General features: G+C 46.7%; 1 protein-coding gene across 2 annotated transcripts in view; it reads left to right on the forward strand.

Annotated features, from left to right (window-relative positions):
* LOC141164112 (mitochondrial fission regulator 2-like) overlaps positions 1-18,180 on the forward strand; it is a 57,387-nt gene extending 39,207 nt beyond the window's left edge. Inside the window, exons 5-7 of one of the 2 annotated variants that reach the window (XM_073649263.1) lie at positions 366-580; positions 684-1,005; positions 17,124-18,180. In XM_073649263.1, coding sequence (XP_073505364.1) covers positions 366-580; positions 684-1,005; positions 17,124-17,430 — 844 coding nt within the window. In that variant the 3' untranslated portion in view covers positions 17,431-18,180. Of the gene's footprint in view, positions 1-343; positions 581-683; positions 1,006-17,123 lie in introns of both variants that reach the window. The other variant, XM_073649264.1, reaches the window with a different exon arrangement.
* Positions 18,181-24,898: the final 6,718 nt, after the last annotated feature.

The following is a 24,898-nucleotide window of genomic DNA, read 5'->3' on the forward strand; positions in this document are numbered from 1 at the left end:
AATTGAGGAGTCGGAGGTTTGGCTTACCGACTCCACAGCCCTGCCTGCACCATTGATTTACAGCTTTCTGTCTACACTGTGCATAGACAACGCTGACAGCGGAGAGGGACATGGTTAGCCAGAGCTCATGAATATTAAGGACTGCATAGCAGGAGCTGATCATTGAGAGGACTAGCAGAGCTGAAGAAGATAACACAATTATTTATCAAAACTACAGCAAAGAGCCCAGTAACATCACTGGATTCGGGGTCTCGGCCCCCACATCATGCTGCTCTCAGATGAGGTAGCATAAACCTGGTGACAGATTCCCTTTAGTAACTACTACTTTTTAATGGTTCTTTAGTGACAGTGACCTTTTTCATCAGACACGATCTTCAATCCAACAAGTCCATGGACCCGAATAATTCAGACTCAGGATTTCTGACTATGATGTCGGCCAAGAGAGTGTGTGAAAAGAGTCTCCTTCCTGCAGACGATCATGCCTTTCAGAAAATCGCAGCTTTGGAAGATGAGCTGCTGCAGCTGAGAGCACAGATTGCTGCCATTGTTGCCCTACAACAGTCACAAGCCGCACAGTCTCGTAAGCCATTGTTTTTGTAATCCTTATTAATCACTTAATGGGTTAAACAGGTCAAGCTTTTGCTATGTATTTGGTATGATTTGATCTTGTCTTTTTTTCTCAGATACAGAATCACTGTACTCATTTGGCAGCCCACGTAATGCCCTCCCACCCCCATCTTCAGCTTCTACACCACTTTCCGCACAGTTCTTACAATGTACAACCCCAGTAGCTCCGCTGCCCCTTCCTCCTCCTCCTCCTCCACCACCCCCAGTCCCATCTACCCAACTAAAATCTGCACTTGATCTTATAAGACAATGTAAAGGGTTTCACAAATGCAGCCCGACGGAAAGCGAGGCTTCAGAGAAAGGCAGTGTGGATCAGCTCCCCAGTATGATGGATGTGTTAAAAGGCATGAATTCCATCAAGCTTCGGGCGGTCGAAAGGTAAGATCATTTTATAGATTTTCTTTAAATACAGTATATATTTTTTATTACAGACATACGTGAAATAGAATGAAGGAGAAAACTGTATATAAAAAAAAAATCTGGCTCTGAGCCCGCATCTTTCCCCGCACATGACTGCTGATCTTGATGCGCCCATGGTGTTGGGGGACGACTCGGCGCCAGGGCCTTGCTGTTAGATTTGGGGGATGTCGCGGTGGCCAGCTCCCGAGCCCGTACCCTGGGGTCACTCTTAAAAGCAAAGGAATGGGGGAAAAGGTGTATGGGATAAGGGAAAGTTTGTGACGCACCCGTTGGGTCTGGTGGGAATCACCAGCGCTGCTACAGTCCTCTGAGGCCGGTGATCAGTCAGCTTAGTTGGGTGCGGCTCCCCACAGGTGGAGCGGGGCCTCAGGGCAGCATAGGAGAAGGGATGCAGGACAGAGGGGACCCAGCCGGGTCAGGAGAAGAATAGGCACACTCACAACAGTTCACTTCAGTACCTTTACTGGTGGTGTTTCAGGCACGATCCAGGGCACTATAGGGTGAAGGGTGCATTTCAGGACTCTCCCCAGTGAGTGGGTGTGGGGCCTCCTGTTTCTTGCCTTTTCCTGATAAGTTTATGACCTGCCTGAAGCTAGGACTAACTTGGTCTCTGTCTCACACCTCCTGACCTGGTGGTAGGGCCTTCTGATAGAAGGCCCTACCACCCTGGTCTCTTGGGCCTCTGTGATTCCTGACCCTGGGATAACGGTCAGATTCTGGTGTTCCTGGGACATATAGTTCGCCAGGGGTTCCGGTTGTTTCTGCTGGTTTTAGAGATCCTTGCAGACACGGACCCGGTGTCCGGTAAATGGTTTTGGGGTGAGCTGGCTAAGCTCCTCTGCCCCCTATGTAGCTCGCATACTCCACTTGCCTTCGGCCGCGCTCGGGGCCCTCACTAGGCTTCACACTGGCAGTAGGCCTCGCTACTCTTCACCGCTCTTATGGCGTCGGCACGCCGTAGGCTCACTAACCTGAGCTCACTGAGTCTGTGCTGGACTGACTTTCTCACAGGCTTCACTCTCTGTGGACTCCAGAATTAGACTAACTGCCTAGCTCCACCTTCCCTATTTATATCCCTAAAGGGCTCCCTCTGGTGGTCTGAGGTGGAAGGTGGAGGTGTGTGAATGCTATGAGGGCCTCTTGTGGAGGAATCCGTCCATGCACACCTCTAGGATCTATGGCACCAATGCACAGCAGGGCGCCACATTCCCCCCTAGCAAAGCTCAGTACTCACGGACTGAAGTACTTTTTATAACAACAATAACAATAACTCTTCCCTTTATGGGAGGCACTTTGCTTGAACGTTACATATAAAACATTATAAATAATAAATAGGTACGTACAATTCAATAAGCAACCTCAGAATTCAAGTCTCTTCCTGTGAGGTTCCCCGACAGTATGTCCATCTCACAGGGTAGAGTACTTGGTAGCTTGAGGGACCTGTCCAAAGCAAACCCTCCACGTAGGCCCTGGGGTGGCTGCAGGGCATGGCGATCCTGAGTTCGACCTCCGCTTGTGCCACCCAGACAGGTTTTTCTTCTGAGGTCACCTAAAGGGGCACACCAGGGAGTGCAATTATTTACTGCAACAGTTTTTGGGCTGCACATAGTCCTCAGCCACAAAGTTCTTTATGTACCCTGGCGGGTAGTTAGAGGCAAACAAGAAAAGTGTTCATTTCACTTAGATTGTCCATTAAAAGGCAAAACACAAGTGAATAGATACATATACATGAAAATACACAATATAATACCCCAAGGGCAACTATCTACACTGTCAGTGTTATGATCTGCTACAAGCACTAAGGAAAGACAGGAGATCTGTCCCTACAATAGAACTAAGCTGGATCCCTACGATGTAACGGGGAACCTGATCCTGCGATTAGACCCGCTAAAGTCCTCGTCTAGTCTGAACGAAGTCCTATAGATGTGAGGGAGGGATCCCTATAAGAACTAGGGACTGGGAAAAAGATGGACACCTCCTAGCAGAAATTGTAGCAGAAATAAGACACACAAACAACATAGAACATAGAGGTCCGAAGACCCAGCAAAACCAACTGAGAAAGGCAAAAGAGCACCAAGCTAGTTCAAGAGTAGAAATTACAATGAAGTCCAGCAAGGCTAGGAGGGCGGAGCAGGACTAAATAGGCAAAAAAGGTCATGTGACCAGCAAGATAGATAAAACCTAACAGGAGAGTTCTAACAGTACCCCCTCTTCTAAGAGGATCCTCCGGATCCCCTAGGCCCAGGCTTATCAGGAAACCTCCTGTGAAACGCTCTGACAAGTCTGGAAGCAGAAACATCATCCGCCCTCACCCATGAGTTATCCTCGGGTCCGAAATCCTTCCAAGCGACGAGATATTGCAAACTCCCCCTATACCGTCTAGAATTTAGGATGCGGGAAATTTCATATTCCCCGTCCTCCACCACCGGAGGAACAGTGGCAGAGGCGTCACCATCCGACACATCAGCTCTTTTCAACAGAGAAACATGAAACACCGGATTAATCTTCCAGGAGGTAGGAACCTCCAACTTAACAGCAGATTGGTTAACTATCTGAAGCACCTTAAAGGGCCCTACAAACTTGGGACCCAAACCATGTCACCAATAGCAAACGAAACCTCTTGCCGTTTCCTATCAAAGTACCTCTTAGATTTTTTGTTAGCCTCCTGAAGATTAGCACGCACATCCGTCCAAACTCTCTCCAAATCACCGGAAAAAATTCTCCTCAGGCACAGTCGATACCAATTTGGAGAATGACCCAAAAGACGGATGTCTCCCAGAACAGCAAAAAAAAGGCGAACACCCAGCAGAAGAGGATGTATGGTTGTTAAGAGCAAACTCAGCAAGTGGCAAAAACTCAGACCACCCCTCTTGATTGTCTGCCACAAAGCAACGCAAGAACTGCTCAACATCCTGGTTCTTTCTTTCTGTCTGGCCATTAGACTCAGGATGATATCCGGATGAAAACGACAAATGAACTCCCAACCTGTCACAAAAGGCACGCCAAAAACGAGCCACAAACTGAGGTCCCCTATCAGAAACAATGTCAGTAGGAACGCCATGTAGTCTGACAATTTCCTTGACAAAAGCCTTAGCGAGTGTCTTAGCGCAAGGCAGTTTGATGAAGGGAACCAAGTGACACATCTTGCTAAAATGCTCCACGACCACCTAGATGACCGTGAAACCCTCAGAGGGGGGAAGGTCAGTAATAAAGTCCATAGCCAGATGTATCCAAGGTGCACTAGGAACCTCTAGAGGGCAAAGCAACCCCGCAGCAGGAGCATGCGAAGACTTAGATCTAGCACACACAGTACATTGACGCACCCACTTAATGACTTCCTTCTGCCATCCAGGCCACCAAAAACTGCGACCCACAAGTCTGTTGGTCTCAGAAATTCCTGGATGACCTGCCAACCGAGACTCATGACACTCAACAAACAAATCTCTCCTAAAGGTCCTAGGCACAAACAACCTCCCATGGGGAGTGTTAGATGGGGCATTCTCCTAAGCTTTAAGAATCTCATCCTCCAAAATGGAGTCCAAAGCATCAAAAACAACACCTTCTTGTAAAATGCTCTCCTCCTCCTCCTCAGCACCGACCATGGGAGAAAAGCTGCGAGACAACGCATCAGCTTTAACATTCTTGGTACCCAGGATGTAAGTAACGGAAAAATTAAACCGCGAGAAAAAAAGTGCCCACCTAGCCTGACGGGCATTCAAGCGCTTGGCAGCATCAAGATAGATCAGATTTTTATGATCAGTGAAAACCTGAATGGGAAATTCAACACCTTCCAAGAGATGACGCCAGCGTTCAAATGCGAGTTTAATAGCCAGCAATTCCCGATTACCAATATCGTAATTAAGTTCAGTCTCAGAAATTTTTTTTGAAAAAAAGGCACAGGGATGTACTCCATCCTAGTTTTCCTGAGACAACACCGCACCGACCCCCACAGAAGAAGCATCAACCTCAACCAAAAACGGCTTAGTCACATCAGGCTGCATAAGGATGGGAGCAGAGGTGAACCTCTCCTTTAGAAACACAATAGCTTCAATGGCCTCAGAAGTCCACTGAACTGCATTAGCACCTTTCCTGGTAAGATCGGTCAGTGGTTTGACAATAATAGAATTTTTTTTTTATGAATTTTCTGTAATAATTGGCGAAACCCAAAAACCTCTGTATTGATTTCAAACCAATAGGCCTAGGCCATTCCTGCACAGCTTGAACTTTAACCGGATCCATCTCAAAACCTTCACTGGAGATAATGTAACCCTAAAAACTAATTCTCTGTACAGCGAACTCACATTTCTCTAGCTTAGCAAAAAGCGAATTGTCCATTAATAACTGTAAAACCTCACGTACGCTCCGCCAATGAGACTCCAGCTCCGGCGAATAAATCAAAATGTCATCCAAATACACAACCACATTTTTGCCGATCAAAGGTCTAAGGATGTCATTAATAAGATTCTGAAAAAATGCTGGAGCATTGGTAAGACCAAAAGGCATAACCAGATTCTCAAAATGACCCACAGGAGTGTTAAAAGCAGTCTTCCATTCATCACCCTCCTTCATGCGCAACAAATTGTATGCCCCCCGGAGATCAATTTTAGAGAACCACTTGGCCCCCAATAACTGGTTAAACAAATCATGAATCAATGGCAGTGGGTAAGGAATGCGTACAGTAATTTTATTAATCTCACGAAAGTCCAGACAAGGACGTAAACCGCTGTCCTTTTTTTTAACAAAAAAAAATCCAACAGCCACAGGAGACTTGGAAGGCCTAATGTGACCGGCGGCCAAGCTTGTCTGTATGTATTCCTCCAAAGCCTTTCTCTCAGGAATAGTAAGATTAAATAAACGACTTTTAGGAAGAGTCGCTCCAGGGACAAATTCAATGGTACAATCATAGTCTCTATGGGGAGGCAAAATTTGCGATTCTTTCTCAGAAAAAACTTTCCAAAAATCCTGAATAGGTACAGGTAATTCCCCTTTATCCACAGCAGCAATGCGCCCGTTACAACACTTGTCATAACACTTAGGGCTCCAAGACTTAATTTCATTGGTAGACCAATCCAGTACAGGATTGTGCAATTTTAACCAGGGTAACCCCAACACTACAGGAGAAGGCAAATTATTTAATACTACCAAATCCAAATTCTCTTGGTGAATACCATTAATAGTGAGGGGAAATTCACAGACCTTGTGAGTAACACTCTTTAAGGGAGAGCCATCGACAGAAACCACGGCAATAGGGGATGACAAAGGTTTGGGTTTTAATTTAAGTTTTTCCAAGAACCCCCCATCAATCACATTCAGAGTACAACCACAATCCACAAATACCCGAAATTCAATTAATTCTTCCTGAGCAGTGGTAGTAGCAGAAAGAAGTACACCCTTAGTATTTAAACAGGCTATACGGGCGTAACTGACCTTTTTTTTTCTTTGTTCACACGAAGCACACAGTTCCTAATGAAATGGTCAGACCCACCTCAATAAAAGCACAAACCTTCAGAAAATCTGCGGTCTTTTTCCTGAGAGCGGGGTGACATCGCCCCAATCTCCATCGGCTCTCCAATGTCAGTACAGACCCTCTCAAGACTCGGAGCTGACATGGCAGAGGTTTTACTCTCATTAACCCTTGCACGCAGTCTCCTGTCCACCCGTATAGCTAATTGCATTGCCTCCTGCAAGTTTCCAGGTGAAGGATAAGCAATCAGCAGATCCTTAACCCTTTCCCCTAGCCCCGCAAGAAACAAACTTTTCAAAGCTGAATCGTTCCACTCCACCTGTGCAGACCACCGACGGAAGTGAGTACAATAATTTTCCACATTACCTGATCCCTGCCTCAAACGTCTTAATTCAGACTCAGCAGATGAGACACGATCAGGATCATCATACAACAACCCCAAAGCAGAAAAAAAACTATCCACTGATCTAAAGCACGGATCACTAGGTTGGAGAGAAAAGGCCCATCCCTGAGGTTCTTTGAGCAAAAGTGACATTATGAACCCTATGCGCTGTGATTCATCACCAGAGGATCTGGGTCTTAAACGAAAATACAATAAATAAGCATTTTTAAAGGAAAAAAAATCTTGTTGTTCACCAAAAAATAAATCAGGCAAACGTACCTTTGGCTCTACAAAATGTGCTCCAGAACAGCTACTCACGTGTTGTTGGAGCTTGGCCACCTCCAGAGAGAGTCCCTGCAAGCGTTGAGCCAAATCCTGAACCGAGACCATGATGGAAACTGGAGGTCTTTCCTTAGAGAAATTTTTTGGGCTGGACTTACTGTTATGATCTGCTACAAGCACTAAGGAAAGACAGGAGATCTGTCCCTACAATAGAACTAAGCTGGATCCCTTCGATGTAACGGGGAACCTGATCCTGCGATCAGACCCGCTAAAGTCCTCGGCTAGTCTGAACGAAGACCTATTGATGTGAGGACGGGATCCCTATAAGAACTAGGGACTGGGAGAAAGATGGACACCTCCTAGCAGAAATTGTAGCAGAAATAAGACACATAAACAACATAGAACATAGAGATCCGAAGACCCAGCAAAACTGACTGAGAAAGGCAAAAGAGCACCAAGCTAGTTCAAGAGTAGAAATTACAATGAAGTCCAGCAAGGCTAGGAGGGCGGAGCAGGACTAAATAGGCAAAAAAGGTCATGTGACCAGCAAGATAGAAAAAACCTAACAGGAGAGTTCTAACATTCAGAGTTTCCTTCTTTACTCTCTGTATCTGACAGGGGTCTGACCTCGTGTGCTACGTGTCAACCTATGTGGTACTGGGATGCGTGAGGCACTAGTATTTGCACTACCTCCCATTCTGTCAGCTCTAAGTGTTGGGGAACTGCAGGGTTGCCTTAACCTGTCTACAGGACTGGCAAGTATACCATTGGCTGGGCCTTCTTGCTCTGCTCCAATCGGGGATCCTTCTTCCGGGGATTCTTCTTGAGCAGGCTCTTCTGAAGCACTTACGGGCTCTACTTGCTGTGGAGGGTCTTCTGGCTGTTGAAAGAAGTGGATCACAGGGATTATTACTGCTCCTCCTAGTTGAGGCCAATCTGCCGGTAAATCTCCTGTCAGTATGGAGTACTGCTTCTTTAGGCTCCTCCGGTACGGTGAGAGGCACTTCTTCTTGCGGCTTTAGCAGGTCTGGACACAACTTCAGATGATCTCTAGATACCGTTGCAGTCGTCATTCCTCCGACTCTACTAATTAGGCAGGTCTTCTTGTTATCAAATCTTGAATTTAACACAGTGTAGGGTTCTCTCTCCCACTGGTCATCAAGTTTGTGGTTTCTCCTTTTCCTCTTTAACACCACTTCTCCTGGTGTGAAGGGTTCTGCGGGCGCACTTTTATTGTAGTGGGCTTCCTGCTTGTCTCTTACCCCAGTGAGACTGTCTTCGACACAGGCCTGTACTCTTCTGTACTGCTCCTGTCTGGTCGTGTCCCAGTCCTCAGTGGACCTATCTGCTTCCGGTTCTACTACACCAAGCTCCAGGTCCATGGGCAACTTCCCGGGTCTTGCTCGCATGAGATATGCTGGAGTACAATTGGTGGAACTCACAGGTATGTGGTTGTACAGATCTACTAGGTCAGGTAGTAGGTCTGGCCACTGATTTCTCTCCTCTAGTGGTAAGGTCTTCAGCAGGTCAATGACGATGTTATTCATCTTTTCACAGAGACCGTTGGTTTGGGGGTGGTACGGTGTTGTCCTGATCTTTTTACACCCGTACAGATGGCAGAACTCTTTAAACAATTCGGTCTCAAAGGCTGAGCCTTGATCTGTCAGCACCTGCTTCAGGTGTCCGTGGGGCCTGCAGAAGTACGCCTGAAATGTCTTCGCCGTGGTTTCGGCCGTCAGATCCTTGACGGGGGCGACCACCAGGAACCAGGAGTAGTGATCCACCATGGTCAGGGCATAGGAATATCCTGACCTGCTGGGTGACAGCTTGACATGATCCAGGGCTACGATGTCTAAGGGACGAGTCATCTTCATGGGTTGCAGGGTTGCCTTCTGGCTGCTGTAGTCTTTTCTTCTGAGGCTACAGGGTCCACAATTCCGGCACCACCTCTCAATGGAACTGCGCATTCCTACTCAATAAAACTGACACTTCAGAAGGGTTTCTAGCTTCTTCCAGCCAAAGTGCCCCGCCTGATCGTGGTAGGCTTCCAACACCATCTGGATGTCTGTCTTGGGCACCACTATCTGCCATACCATCTCATGGGTTTTGGGGTTGACGTACCTCCGGCACAGCTTCACCCTATAGATGAACAGACGGCTCTTCTCATTCCACAGCTGCTTGGCTTGGAGAGACGCTTCCTTCTCCAGGGAGGAACCTTCCTTGGTTATCAGTTCTTTGATACGGCTGACAACCGGGTCGCTATCCTGGGTCTCCTTCCAGCTGTGGTGATGCAGGGGGTTTAATGTCTTACCACGTTGCCTCCTGGAAGCTTGTTGCTCGTGGACCACTCCATTCTGATGAAAGGCAGGTAGTTCAATCTCCTCCAGGTCATCCACTTCTTCTTCAGTATCCAACTGGTGAGGCATCCTGGACAGGGCATCGGCGTTGGCGTTCTTGCAGCCTGCCCGGTACTTAATAGTGAATTGGTAGTTTGACAGCCTAGCCATCCATCGTTGTTTCATGGCTCCTAGCTTGGCTGTTTCTAGATGAGTCAAGGGGTTATTATCAGTGAAGGCAGTGAACTTATTGGAGGCTAAGTAGTGCTTGAACCTCTCGGTGATGGCCCAGACCAGGGCCAGGAACTCCAACTTGAAGCTGCTATAGTTCTCTGGGTTCCTCACGGTCGGGCGGAGCTTCCTGCTTGCATAGGCGATCACCTTCTCTCGGCCATTCTGCTTCTCACTCAGTACAGCTCCTAATCCTTCATTGCTGGCATCAGTGTACAGCAGGAACGGTTGGCTGTAGTCAGGGTAAGCTAGGATCTCTTCGCCGGTCAGGATCTCCTTCATCACCTCAAAGGATTCAGCTTGCTCCTTTCCCCACTGGAACGGGGGGTTTCTGCCTCTCCCGGACTGTCCTACCAGGAGATCTTGCAAAGGCGCCGCTTTCTTGGTATAGTCCTTCACAAACCTCCGGTAATACCCGATTAGTCCCAGGAACTGACGTACCTCCTTGAGGCTCTTCGGCTCCGGCCATTTCTGGATGGCAGTGACCTTCTCCGGGTCTGGTGCTACTCCCTCTGGACTAACGATGTGCCCCAGGTACTGTACCTTCCTCTTGAGCAGGTAGCACTTTGAGGGCTTCAGCTTCATCCCATACCGGGACAGCGACTCAAATACCTCCGCCAGGTGCTTCAAGTGGTCCTCATACGTTTTGGAGTACACTATCACGTCGTCCAGGTATAGTAGTACAGTCTCGAAGTTGCGGTGTCCCAAGCAGCACTCCATCAATCTCTGGAACGTTCCGGGGGCATTGCAGAGTCCAAACGGCATACTATTGAACTTGCAGAGTCCCATCGGGGTTGTGAAGGCCATCTTCTCCTGATCCTCCTCAGCAACAGCTACTTGCCAGTACCCACTAGTGAGGTCAAGGGTGGAGAAGTAATTTGCAGACTTTAAGGCAGCCAGGGATTCCTCTATACGAGGTAAAGGGTATGCATCTTTATGTGTAATGCGATTTACTTGTCTGTAATCTACACACATTCTCATGCTTCCGTCCATTTTCCTGACTAGAACTAGGGGAGCTGCCCAGGGACTACAACTATCCCTTACTACCCCTGCCTTCTTCATGTTGTGCAACATCTCCTTCTGGTAGTGTGCTGGTGGTATAGGCCTGTAACATTCTTTGATGGGTGGATGGTCACCTGTGGGGATATGGTGTTGAACCCCCTTAATCCTCCCAAAGTCAAGTGGGTGCTTACTGAATACCTGCTCGTATTCCTGAACCACCCGGTGTACACCCTGCTTCTGATGGGCAGGAGTGGTGTCTGTCCCAACATGGAGCTGTTGACACCAATCCTCCACCTGGGTTCCAGGGTCATTATCCTCCACTTCGTCTGGTGAGGTTAAGGACTCCGCCGTGTGTAAGGAGTTGTTATTTACTGTGTACAGTTTGGCAACAGTGGCGTAGTGTGGTAATCTAATCTCGTCCTCCCCATAGTTTAGGAGGCATACGGGCACCCTCCCATTGCGTACATTCACTACCCCTCTGGCAGTCAAGAGTGTAGGTCTATGTTCCGAGCTAAGGGGCTCTACTACCGCCTGGTAGCTCCGTACTTTGAGACCTTTTGCTGCTCTACACCAAATCAGCATTTCACTCATCGGGGGGATCACAATGAGTACCGGGTCTGTCACCCGTACGTTACCAATTTCACCGCCTGTTAGCTTTACCTGTTGCTGGTACATAAAGGCTCAGATTTCTTTCTGCAGTGCCCTTCTGTGCCCTGGTCTGGCAGTGTCAGCTATCTGTTGGAGCAAGAACAACACTTCCCCCAAACAGTTACTAACAATATTAGTGCCAAGTACCATATACAAGTTTGTATCATCAGGATTAGTCTCTACTACAATTAGTCCCTGGTCCTTCAGTTCCACTCTTCCCACCTTTACTGCCACATCCTTAACCCCGACTAGGTTAAGGGGGAGGCTGTTTGAGGCATAGACGGAAAGATTTGGATCTGGTGGGTGAAGTTCGTCTATAGACCAGAACCTTTTGTAGAGGACATCAGGCGTGATGGTTACCTGAGATCCTGTGTCCAGCAGAGCGGGTGTCGCGATGCCGTCCAGCACGATGGACAGGAAAGGTCTTCCTCCCACGAACCTGTGGTACCAGTTTGATGGGCCTGCGGGGTCTACTCCTGGGTGTCGGAACCTCGGCCCCAGGGTTTTCTCGTTTAAAGGAAAGCTCTGAATAGCGTGACCTGTCTTGTGACAGCGGTGGCAGACAGGGTCCCTCGGCGGGCAGCGTTGGTCGCTGGTCCTCCCAGGGGGTGGCATTGTCCTCCTCATCCTTCTCATCCAGGGGACATCCTCAGGGCTGTCGGCTAGCAGGATCCTTCCTTCTGCCTCAGGCTCCGTCCTCAGCTGCAGGACACTCAGTACAGTGGTCAGGGTTTTGCTCAGGCGGCACACTTCAGAGCGCAGGCTGTCCAGCTCACTAGGGGACGTTGCTGGAACCTTGGCTTCAGCAGCCACCGGGGAAAAGGTGGATGCTGCAGGGACTGGGGTGGCCCCACCCTGGTAACATTGGATAGCAGTTGTTTCCAGGGGCTGCAGTCCTTTTATAGCCATGTCCTTAAGGGTGTCAAAGGTGCCATCTGGATGATCCAGGGACCACCAACGCACAGTCCTGCTCTCCTCTTGGGACCTCAGTCCCTGGATAAACTGTTCCTTCAGCATTTTATTTTCATCATTGAAGCTGGTTGGACTAACCTGTTTCAGAGCTCGCAGGGCCCCTTGTAAATGCCAGGCATAGTCCCGAACACTGTCCTCCGGTTGCTGAGAGCAGTTGTAGAACCTCATCCGGAGGTCTGTCTCAGTACAATTCTCAAAGACAGTCTGTAACTTTTTAGAGATTGCGGACACTGACTCCTGGTCTGCGGCCGACCAGCTTTCTACTTCTCGCTCCGCAGCATCGGTCAATTGTCCCAATACAACATCAGCTCTTTGCTTGCCTGTCATAGAGTACATGTCCAGTATACCGCATATTTTCCTTTTGAATCCAGACAGGGTATCTGGTTTGCCGCTGTACTGGGGGAGCCACTTCGCTCCAGGGATGTACGGTAGGGCCATGGGTATGACAGGGGTTACAGGCCCTGCTGGTGGAGCGGCTGCTTCGGCCTGCTCGGCGCCGAGCACGGGTTGGACATCAGGGCCATTAACCGGTACTCCGGCGTTGTGCTGTTCTTCGGACATTCTGGCGCCCCCCTAGCGAACCGTGGCCTACCTTCTTTTCTTTTCTTCCGGTAGGCCGCAGCTCCGCAGGTGATGGTCTTCTTCAGGACCTTGTGTGACGCCCTGCTATGCATGAGTGCCACAGATCCTAGAAGGGTGCATGAAAGGATTCCTCCACAAGGGGCCCGCACAGCATACACACACTTCCACCTTCCACCTCAGACCACCAGAGGGAGCCCGTCAGGGATATAAATAGGGAAGGTGGAGTTAGGCAGTGCAGTCTGGTCTGGAGTCGAGCCTGTGAGAAGCTGAAGTTCAGTGCTGTCTGAGAAGAGTTACCTCAGGGGACAGAGCCAGTTCCAGCTCTTGCAGTTGTTAGCCTGCAGTGCAGCGCAGTCCAGACTCGCCTAGCTCAGGTTAGTGAGCCCAAGGCGTGCCGACGCCATAAGAGCGGTGAAGCGCGGCAAGCTGCCGTTAGTGTGTGTAGCCTAGTGAGGGCCTCGAGCGAGGTCGAAGGCGAGTGGAGAGTGAGTAACATAGAGGGCAGAGGAGCTTAACCAGCTGACCCCGAAGCATATACCTGACACCGGGTCCGAGCTTACAGGGATCTCTATGACCCAGTAAAGCACAACCGGAATCCCTGGAGAACTACAGGTCCCAGGAACACCAAAGAGCTGATACGTAACAGAGCCAGGAAACGCATAGACCCCGCAAGCTGGGAGCGTGTACTTCAAGAGAAGGCCCTACCACAAAGTCAGCCGGTGCAGGACAGAGACAAAGTTAGGCCTAGCTCCAGGCAGGTCAGAAACTACTACGCAAAGGCAAGAAACAGGAGGCCCTATATCCGCTCTCTTGGGAGGATCCTGAAATGCACCCTTCACCCTACAGTGCTCCGAGACGTGCCTGATTTCCCATCAGTAAAAGGTACTGAAGAGAACTGTATGTTTGCCTGTCTTTCCGTAGGCCCGGCTGGGCCTCCCTGTCCTGCATTCCCCCTTCATACGCTGCCCTGAGGCCTAGCTCCACCTGTGGGGAGCTGTTCCATCAAGCTGCCTTATCACCGGCCTCAGTGGGCTGCCGCAGCGCTGGTGCTTCTCACCAGATACCACAGGTGGCGTCACGAACTTTTATATAATTATAAACCCCTTTTAAAAGAGAGGCCCAGGGTACGGCCCCGGGAGCCGACTACCGCGACATCGCCCCATAAACCAGAACAACTAGGCCCGGGCGCCGAGTCATCCCCATCCTCTGGGCTATTCATCTCTTGCGTCGCTTGCGTCCTACGTCAGAGCGCTCACTGAGGCTCCTTCAAGGACCTGGCGCTTCCTGGTATGACTTCGAGGCGTGGGGTGTGTCCGGGGCTTCGCGCGCTTCAGCAGGTACGCCTCTCAGTTTCCCGCGGTTACGCCCTTCTTCCCGCTCGGCGGCACAACAATGGCGGCAATCTTTCACCACAGTTAAATACACAGTTTTTATTAAAGGCGCACAGTACCCGGTGGCAACGGGCACAACACTCCGTTGTTGCAGTGGGCACGGGATCCTGTTTGTGATGCCAGGAAGAGATGACGCGCCCAGAGTGTTGGGGGACGACTCGGCGCCCGGGCCTTGCTGTTAGATTTGGGGGATGTCGCGGTGGCCGGCTCCCGAGCCCGTACCCTGGGGTCACTCTTAAAAGCAAAGGAATGGGGGAAAAGGTATATGGGATAAGGGAAAGTTCGTGACGCCACCCATGGTATCTGGTGGGAATCACCAGCACTGCTACAGTCCTCTGAGGCCGGTGATCAGGCAGCTTAGTTGGTGCGGCTCCCCACAGGTGGAGCAGGGCCTCAGGGCAGCGTAGGAGAGGGGATGCAGGACAGAGGGGACCCAGCCGGGTCAGGAGAAGTATAGGCACACTTACAACAGTTCACTTCAGTACCTTTACTGGTGGTGTTTCAGGCACGATTCAGGGCTCTATAGGGTGAAGAGTGCATTTCAGGACTCTCCCCAGTGAGCGGGTGTGGGGCCTCCTGTTTCTTGCCTTTTCCTGATAAGTTTATGACCTGCCTGAAGCTAGGACTAACTTGGTCTCTGTCTCGCACCTCCTGACCTGGTGGTAGGGCCTTCTGATAGAGATCACACTCCCTGGTCTCTTGGGCCTCTGTGATTCCTGACCCTGGGATAACGGTCAGCTTCTGGTGTTCCTGGGACATATAGTTCGCCAGGGGTTCTGGTTGTTTCTGCTGGTCCTAGAGATCCTTGCAGACACGGACCCGGTGTCCAGTAAATGGTTTTGGGGTGAGCTGGCTAAGCTCCTCTGCCCCCTATGTAGCTCACTTACTCCACTTGCTTTCGGCCGCGCTTGGGGCCCTCACTAGGCTTCACACTGGCAGTAGGCCTCGCTACTCTTCACCGCTCTTATGGCGTCGGCACGTCGTAGGCTCACTAACCTGAGCTCACTGAGTCTGTGCTGGACTGACTTTCTCACAGGCTTCACTCTCTGTGGACTCCAGCCTTAGACTAACTGCCTAGCTCCACCTTCCCTATTTATATCCCTAACGAGCTCCCTCTGGTAGTCTGAGGTGGAAGGTGGAGGTGTGTGAATGCTATGAGGGCCTCTTGTGGAGGAATCCGTCCATGCACCCTTCTAGGATCTTTGTCACCAATGCATAGCAGGGCGCCACAATCTCATGAGCTGTCATGTGCCCCTAACAGCCGTCGGCGGATCCGAGATAACCAGTTAAATATCACAGTCAATCACTGGCAGTGGCATTTAACACACACCTGCCAGAGGCTCGTCACAAGACACACCCATAGGCGCCCCTGTCATGTGATTGCGGGGTGCCAACGTGTTGTCATGACAGCGGGGGGTCTGCAGAAGACCCCCGTGGCTGTCATTGTAGATCCCCTGTGGCCGGCATTCATAGGAAATTGTGATTTCTGCTATACATAGCAGTGCTGAAGCCCTGCTATGTGTAGCTTAGGTGAAAAGATTATTGCAGCTTCAAGTCTCCTAAGGGGGCTATTGCAGTCAGTAAAAAGTAAAATAAAAAAAGTAAAAAAAAAAAATAAAGGTTTAAATCACGCCCTTTTGCCCTATTGAAAATAAAATCATTAAAAAATATACACATATTTGGTATTTCTGCGTTCAGAAATGTCCTATCTATCAAAATATAAAGTAAATTAATCAGATCGGTAAACGCCGCAATGAGAAAAAAAATCTAAACTCCAGAATTATGTGCGTTTTTTTTGCCTCTGCAGCTTTGCAATAAAATAAAATAACAGGCGATCAAAACATTGTATCTACCTCAAAATTATATAACTAAAAACGTCAGCTCAGGGCGCAAAAAATAAGTCCTAACCTGGCCCCAGATCCCGAAAAATGGAGACACTTCGGGTCTCGGAAAATGGCGAAATAAGCGATTTTTTTTTTCTTTTTTCTTACAAACTTCTGATTTTTTTTCACCATTCAAATATAAAAGAACCTATACATGTTTGGTATCTATGAACTCGTACTGACCTGGAGAATCATAATGGCTGGTCGGTTTTAGCATTTAGTGAGCATGGTAAATAAAAAGAACAAAAACAAAATACAATTGTGGAATTGCACTTTTTTTGCAATTTCACCACACTTGGAATTTTTTTCCCGTTTTCCACTACACGATATGCTAAAATAAATGGTGTTAATCAAAAGAACAACTCGTCCCACAAAAAAGAAAGGTACATTGACAAAAAATAAAAAACGTATGGCTCTGGGAATAAGGGGAGAAAAAACGAAAGGGCTGTACCCTTCTCTGGAAGTCCCACATATAATAATGTAGCAATGGTGTGAATGCTTGAGAAGGCTCAAAAATAATGTGTCTCTTCCAAGCCCCATTCATGGTGGGGGTCTTCCATGCGGACCTCCTGCGACCCGTGGATAGGTGATAACTTGCAAAGTTAAAATTAACTAATGCAAGCATGATTTCAATAATGATGTTAAATTTAACATTTCAGAGTAGTCTGTCCCTAATTATAAATATGCTGTATTAGCCCCACTAATAGGATCTTAGACAAGTCTTTTCCGAAAATGGATAGCAGGTGATTGATGCATTTTTGTAGAAAAAATCTGTAAAAAAATCTTATTAGACATAGCAGCAATGAATGAAAAGTGGTTTGTATGAAGAGCTAAGTTATAGCCTGTCAGCCCGTCTGTTACAGAATGGCAGTGATGTTTATGTTCACCGCTTTTTCACTTTAGATCCCCTGGTGGGAAACCCTCAACCAGGAAAGACAAGAAGAAACGTTCACTTAATGATCCCACAGACCCTGCAGCCATTATAGCCAAAGCCTGGAAGCATAAGTTTGCGCACAGAAATGGTGATGACGCTGTCAATAAAGAAAATAGATCTCATGACGAGTCTCCGTTCTCCAGCCCCAATGGTACTGTTTGTAAATCTTACATGACTGACCAACCAAAAATCAGGCTTATGAAAGATCATGAATGGGAGGTTTGTTGCTGGATCTTTAAAGGGTTTATCCAGGACTATTTTATCTTTTTACTATAAGCCTAAAAACTAACAGGCAGGTTGTTACTAACAGAGGCAACTACCTGCCTGTTGTATCCGGCGCCTGCTCGGAGAGGTCATCGACCACTGTCACCAGCGATTCAGCTGCTCCAAGTCAACAGAGCAGCTCTTCTTCTTCCAGGCTGCTCTGTCGACGGGGCGTTACTGCCGATGTTAGGCAACTTGTGAGTCGGCTGCCAATCAGCATGACGTCGGTGACACGCCCCTGGGGCAATGGGGTACTCGGCAGCCGGGCCTATGGATGCTGGTGGGGGATATGTCACAGTGGCTGGCCCGGTCCGTGGCCCAGGGCGGTCAACCAAAAAGGGGATAGTAACTTGGATAGGAAAAATAAAAATAAAGTAAATAGTTCGTGATGCCACCTGTGGTAGCTGGTAATGATTACCAGCGCTGCTGCAGACCTCCGGGGGGGTGATGGGATGGTAGCTGAGGTGTTTCTGCTCCCCACAGGTGGAGCGGACCCCCGGGGCAGTGTGGAGTTTGGTGGGTGGTGATGCTGGGGCTTGTAGAGTGGTATATGGGTATTGTAATATGTCACCACATTTAAAGTATTAAGATAAACGTCCCTGACGCGCGTTTTGCCGGGGTTACCGGCTTTTTCTAAGGGCCCATATACCACTCTCTGTCATGCTGTGTGCCGTCGCTATCTCACTTCAATTTCCACTCTGCCGGCTTAATATATAAAGTGGCATTGACCACGTGCAGATAACCTGCACGCCACCTGAGTGAGAATGCTGTGGAGGAGATAGGGTGCTCTGACCTCCATGTGCTTAAGCTAATGATACAAACTGGCGGTTGACCGCATCCTTAATCTCTGTAATTAACAACAGTGATTGTAAGCAGACCATCCGCACACAGCCAGAACGAACACGCTGCGGGAGAGACAGAGCACTTTTATCTCTAGGGGCATGATTTAGTAGACCAGCGGTATTAACCGCTTACATTACCCATATGAGATTAATGCTTGGCTCTTAGATGTAAGCTCAGCCATAATAGCTGTTGCTTTAATGCCACCTGTAGCAGTGAGATTGAACAAGCATAACATTTATATCTCCCTATGCAATACTCTTACTAATTTACTTACAGCTTAGAGAATGTAAGAAGCCACAAGAGGCTCACTAATGGAGAATAAATGATCACTCCTCACATTTCAACAGTATCCCGTATATGGAATCAATAATAACAAAATTATCTGACAGAGAGGGTTGGGATATTTGGGATATACAACTTATAATACCCAGCCAACAATTATAGGGACATTGGCTGTGGACAATTTATCTCTGTGTCCTCACATTTAAAATAGGAACTTTTGGGCTATAACTGCATAAAATTATATAGTAGTAGCCCTATATACATCCTTAGATGTATGATAATTCATTTACAAATAACTTTTTATTAAACAAGAGTTTTTAATTATACTAATAAAAGCTAAATTTTATTCACACATCTTTCCTTTCTTCATACCCTTTCCAATTTATATTAGCTATTTGAATCAGTGGTGACCACTAGTGTGAATTTTGACCATTATTCTAATCAGTATTCTATGTAATCTGGGTATAAAGGCACCCTGTAGGCGCGGACCCGGTGTCCGGTTTGTATCTTCGGGGTGAGTCTTATGATGCTCCTCTGCCCCCTCAACTCCTCTCTCCTCTCTCCTCTTGCCTTCGGCCACACTCGGGGCCCTCAGAACTCTGCAGCAGACACGCTGCGTCTTCGCTGCTCTCAGCGTCAGCACGCTCTCAGACTCTGTCTCAGTCTGACTCCTTACTAACTGAACTGCCTGGCTCCACCCTCCATAGATATATCCCTAACAGGCTTCCTCTGGTGGTGTGAGGTGGAAGGGTGGAGGTGTTTGTATGTAATGAGGGCCTCTTGTGGAGAAGTCCGTCCATGCACCCTGGATCCTGTGGTACCTGTGCGCAGCAGGGTGCCACATCGGCAGTCACGATCCATCAAGAGACCAGAGCGGAAGAGAAGCCGCTGCTCTGTAGACATGATATCAGCAGAAGCCGCTGAATCGCTGTGACCGCTCTGTGTAAGCAGAGATTGGTGCCAGGCACAACAGGCAGGCAGTTAGCAACTATCTACCTGTTAGTTCTTAGGTCAATAGTAAAAAAAAATAAATAGTCCTAGATAACCCCTTTTAACATTATATACTTGCCAGCAATTATCTATTGTGTGACGTGGTCATAAGACTAAGTAAACTGAGTAACCTGGTCTATTACTGTATAACAAGGTCTATTACTGTATAACATGGTCCTTGACTGTATAACATGGTCTATTACTGTATAACATGGTCTATTACTGTATAATATGATCTATTACTGTATAACATGGTCCTTGACTGTATAATATGGTCTATTACTGTATAACATGGTCCTTGACTGTATAACATGGTCTATTACTGTATAACATGGTCCTTGACTGTATAACATGGTCCTTGACTGTATACCATGATCTATTACTGACCAGTGATAAATGGGGTTGTCCGTGCTTTTATACTTTTTTATTTGAAATATGGTTTCTAATGTTGGGGGCACTAGCTACAGGTATAGACCCTAATTGCTCTATAGGGGTTGTCCATCAATAAAGACAATTTTTTTTTATTACTTAAATGCATGCATTTTTAGCTAAAAATAATTTTTTGTAATTGGATTTGATTAAAAATTTTGAACTGTTTGCCTTTTGTAGTCTCTATCTTGCACTGTCTAAGAATCCATCAGTGAGCTTATTATAACAGTTCAATAGGAGAGAACTGTTATAACAAGAGAAGGAGAGTAACTTTTTTTATGTCTTTTTCTGACCTCATCTCAGCTGGTTTAAGACCACTGACCACATCAAAGTTGAATGTGCAGGGAAACAAATAGTCTCTAAAAGCCAAATGGTGCAATATATTTAATGAAACCAAAATGCACAAAATATATCTTTAAGTCCACATAGGTGTAACATGCACCAATTGGCAGAATGGGGAATTTTTTATCCCCAATGGTGAACTTTTATCCCTATTACAAAATATGTGCCGCAGGTCAGATGCATGACCGCTGGGAGTCTACCGGAAAAAGCCGAGCAGCCACCTAGGGAATGAATGGAGCAGCTGTCAAGCATGTGCCTTTGCTGAAGCATTTGTCATCGAAACCAAGTTTTTACACTGTTGAAACTACATAGTAAAAAAAACATAGTTCTTATAGATGCTATATAACCCTTTTAAGGCAACCCACATACTCTAAAATCTAGACCTTTATTGGGTAGAAGTGTTTTAACTAATTGAATCGTTGACTGATCCTTCACGATTTTCCCAGTGTATATATGAATGTATATCTGTTTCTAACTTTTCCTATGTTCTTCACTTGTAGTTTGGGTGCCACCTGCTAAATCCTATTAGGAAAATAACACAGAAGGAAATTACAAGAAAGCAAGTCCATGTCTGAGTTGATGGACATGTTTCAGAGGTTTTTGGGAAAAGCATGTGAAAATTTGACAATTACTCCGAATAGCCTAATGTAACAAGCTGCTCCTCTTTTTTCATTTATTCCTTAGGATTGCCATTGGAAGGTTTATCTTACTGTACAAGTCTCATGGTTCCACCGTAACACGATTCGTTGGGCAATTTCAACATATATTTTTTTAATTGCTTAAAATAACATTTTGATAAGTACTATTATTAAGTGGCTAAATCATAAATGTTTGGGTCAGCTTCCACCAGCCAGAAGAAGGTCCTTTGTGCTCTTCTACAACCATAATGCGTACTTACTCTTTAGTCCTCACACACAGTCTCATCTTTTGGTGTGATACAACACTCCGGTATGCTCGGTGGTCAAGTTCTAGTGGCTACTGTACCACGGCAGGAGACACTTGGGCATGGGTCCTATTCCATATCAGAAGGTCATACATGAGGGAGCACACAAGTCTAGGTACACTATAAACCTGCAGCAAAAAAATAGAGGAGCAGACCAATGACTCTATTAGACCCAGACTTCATTGAAGTGACATCATAACCTCTGCTTCTTTATTCCCCAGGTTAGAGCAGTAACATGGGATCCCACGTTTTTCCAATTTCTGGATGTCTTGACAGAGGCACAACCAGATATTTATCTCATATGTTATGGATATGTCACTTTTCTCAGTTCCCTTTTACCATGACACAAAGTCATGCTACTAGTTTTGTAACATACTGGGGCCATTCATTATTTAACTCTGGTCTATCAAATGCTATTTCCCGGCTGCTTTATGCAATATAGCTACATAACACCAAAGGAGATAACAAAATTTGGTACATACTATACATAGTATTTTTTTTTATTAAAATGCAGTGTATTTGAGATTACAAATAATTTTTGGGTTTCATTGTTCACCGTTTGGCTTTTACAGGCTGTTTGTTTCCCTGCACATTCAACTTTGATGTGGTCTGTGGTCATAAATGAGCTGACAGGAGTTCAGAAAAAGACCGATTAATAAAGCTCTATAAACTCTCCCATTAAGACTTTTAGAAAGGGCTTACTGATGATTCTCAGTTAACTCATTCTGCAGCCAGCAACAGACAGTGCAACACAGAAGCAAATGGTACAATTTTTTTAGTAAACATAATTGCAAAAATGATTTTTAGCCTCAAATACATGCATCTAAGTAAAACAAGAAATACCCTAAATTGCAGACAATCCCTTTAATTAGTTTGGCAAGACTCTAAATGGAGATGGGGAAGGTGTAGTGTGAGTACATAACTAACCAGAGTAAAAGCCACATGCAGTTGATAAATATGTGTGGAAAACTCTTAAAATAGCAAAGGAAAGCCTGCATAGGAAAACCCTTCCATGGCAGGTGAAGCTTCATGGGTACTGTTATATGTAGACCGAGATGATGACATTTGAAGGTCCTGTTAGTTGCTGATTTTAGTAATGAATAAATACTGTGCGTGTAGAATTGCACTTAAAAGGAGTTCTCCAGGCATATAATAAAATTGTCCCCATCACATAATTCAAACGCAGCCCGTCCTAGACACGTGTCAGGACGGGCTTCATTCTGAAGAAACACTACTTCTGAGACCTGTGTCCCAACAGACAGGAGCTATATTGTAAGCACACAATACCTCTGTGATCCAAGGAAAAGGGTGTGACAAGAAGAAATCAATCTTCTGGGCTGACTGAGCACAGTCTCCACCCTCAGTCCCTTGTGCCCAGTCAGCCAAGAAAATTGATTTATTCTCTCATATGCAAATTGCCTCTTCAGAATAAAAGAGGACTTGTACTCTATAGCGCCACCTGTTGGAAGCAGCAATCCTACAAGTCATAATCAACCCTTTAACGAGTCGTGCAATATGACTTAGGATAAAAGCCAAATCAGAATCTCAATTTGCAGACACGGTGTTTCGGGCTGTTGGCCCTCATCAGTGCAAAGTATGAGTTCTGATTTGGCTAGGTGAGAGGCTCTGGACTGAGGTCTAAGGGGTAGCGTTTCTCCTTATGGAGAGTGACACACCAGCTCTGGCACGGCAAGGTAAGGAGGCTTATTCGCCGTGCAATTCTCTCACATACTTCTCCTCGGCTCACAGAGGTACATGTGCTTACGATACAGCTCCTCTGACATTGAGACACAGGTCTTTGGAGCAGTGTTTCTTCTTCAGACTGCAGCCCATTTTGACGCGTGACTAAGACGAACTGCCGTTTGAATTATGTGACAAGGGACATATTAGTGCATTCTTGGACAAACTCTTTAAAGTGCATTACTTGCATTGTTAAATGCTGCCTTCTTATTCTCCCTCAAGCAGTCTGTTTTCTTTTTAGCATGTCCATTCTTGTATAGCTGATAAACCTGTGTTGGAAGGACAGACAGGTGACTGGACCGATGAAACATATGAATTCTTACCAGGTTTTGCTAGCTAAAAATCGATGGCTGTGTTCCATGCAAGAACCCATGCTTTTATATGCTTTTCCTTTTAAGTCTACGTTCCCACAATGAGTTTTTGGTGAGTTTTTGATGTTGCAGATGTGATTTTAACTTTTTCTAGGCTTTACATTTGCAATCAGGGAGAACCATGAGATGCTGCTTTGTTTTATCTGCTGCTCGTGTTCACAGGAAATGATGTACATTCTGCTATTTAGTATATAGTTTTTAAAATAAATTTGTTTTCACTTCCAACTTCTTTTGACCTCTTTTTTCTTAATACATTAAGTGCAAAGTTTCCACCAAACCAAAAGAACAGAGAAATAGGCAATTACTGCTATGGTGTAGGTGTGAGCCAATGAGTGGCAAAAGGGTATTGATAGAAGTTGTCTGTCCAGTTTCCATAACACTGGCTAACACCACCTAAAGTAATAGCAATGCTAGATATTAATGATGGTAGGTGTGTGTCCAGTTTACATAATTCTGGCTCGTACAATGCTATGAAGTCTACTTCTACCGGTAGCAGCTATATACAGTACTGGGTCAAAAGTTTGAACACACAAAAAAATCGCCCAAGTTTTCTGGATTTTTGATACATTCGTCTGTCCCTGGCCTTACTTTAATGGCCACTATACACATCCTTGGCATTCTCTCAAGACCTTCTTTAGGCATTCACATGGAACGGCTTCCAATAGTCTTGAAGGAGTTCTCAGAGGTGCTGAACACTTGTTGGTTGCCTTATCTTCACTTTTCTGTCCAACTCATCCAAAACCATCTCAATTGGACTGAGGTCCTTCTTCTTGGTCACATAGCTTGAAGTTTTTTTTGTTGTTTTTTTTTTGGGGGGGACTGGTCATTGTCCTTCAGTCTGAATCTACAACGTGCCCATTGTAATAAGAACAATTTTGACCGGTTTTATTTTAATGGTGACATGCATCAGTCCAGTTTATAGAATACTGGCTCACAATGTGCTCTTTAAGCTGCTTGACAGCTGCCACCAAAATGTGAAGATCCTTGGTCTTCCGTGGGCATAACGCTACTCAGACAACACAGGGTGAGGGTAAAACAGTGTGGCAATATTTTATTGAATCACAAAGTTGACATTAAACACATAGAACAGCCCCAGCAAATACCCAAGATGGTACAACATTACACAGTCCTCACACGTCCTTCTCCGCCCGCCTGGGATAGAACAGCTGAAACTTTGGAGACTTCCAGGGATGACTACTTCAACCAGTGCCCCCCCGCTTCAGGCTGGCCCCCAGAGAGAGAAGGTAGCAGCAAGCTTAGAAAGCTAGCAGTCCATCGAGATCCAAGACCAGGAGGGTCCCAACCTGGCCTCTCCTCAAGTTTCCATGGGGCCACATGACCGGTGGGTCCCAATCTGGCTTCTCTGAATGTCTCTGTGGGTTGCAGGCAACCGGTAGGTCACTCCTGGCAACTCCAAACAACATATCCATGGGGCCAGGTGACTTTTTTGTCCCAACCCTTGTCTCCCCAAAATGTATCCATGTCTCTCTGATGGTCAATGGAGCAGATCCGAATCTTTCCAGTCAGGACGAATACCCTT

Source organism: Phyllobates terribilis, unplaced genomic scaffold (assembly GCF_046119375.1).
Source record: "Phyllobates terribilis strain yellow unplaced genomic scaffold, ASM4611937v1 Scaffold_10__3_contigs__length_209671492, whole genome shotgun sequence".
Lineage (NCBI taxonomy): Eukaryota > Metazoa > Chordata > Amphibia > Anura > Dendrobatidae > Phyllobates > Phyllobates terribilis.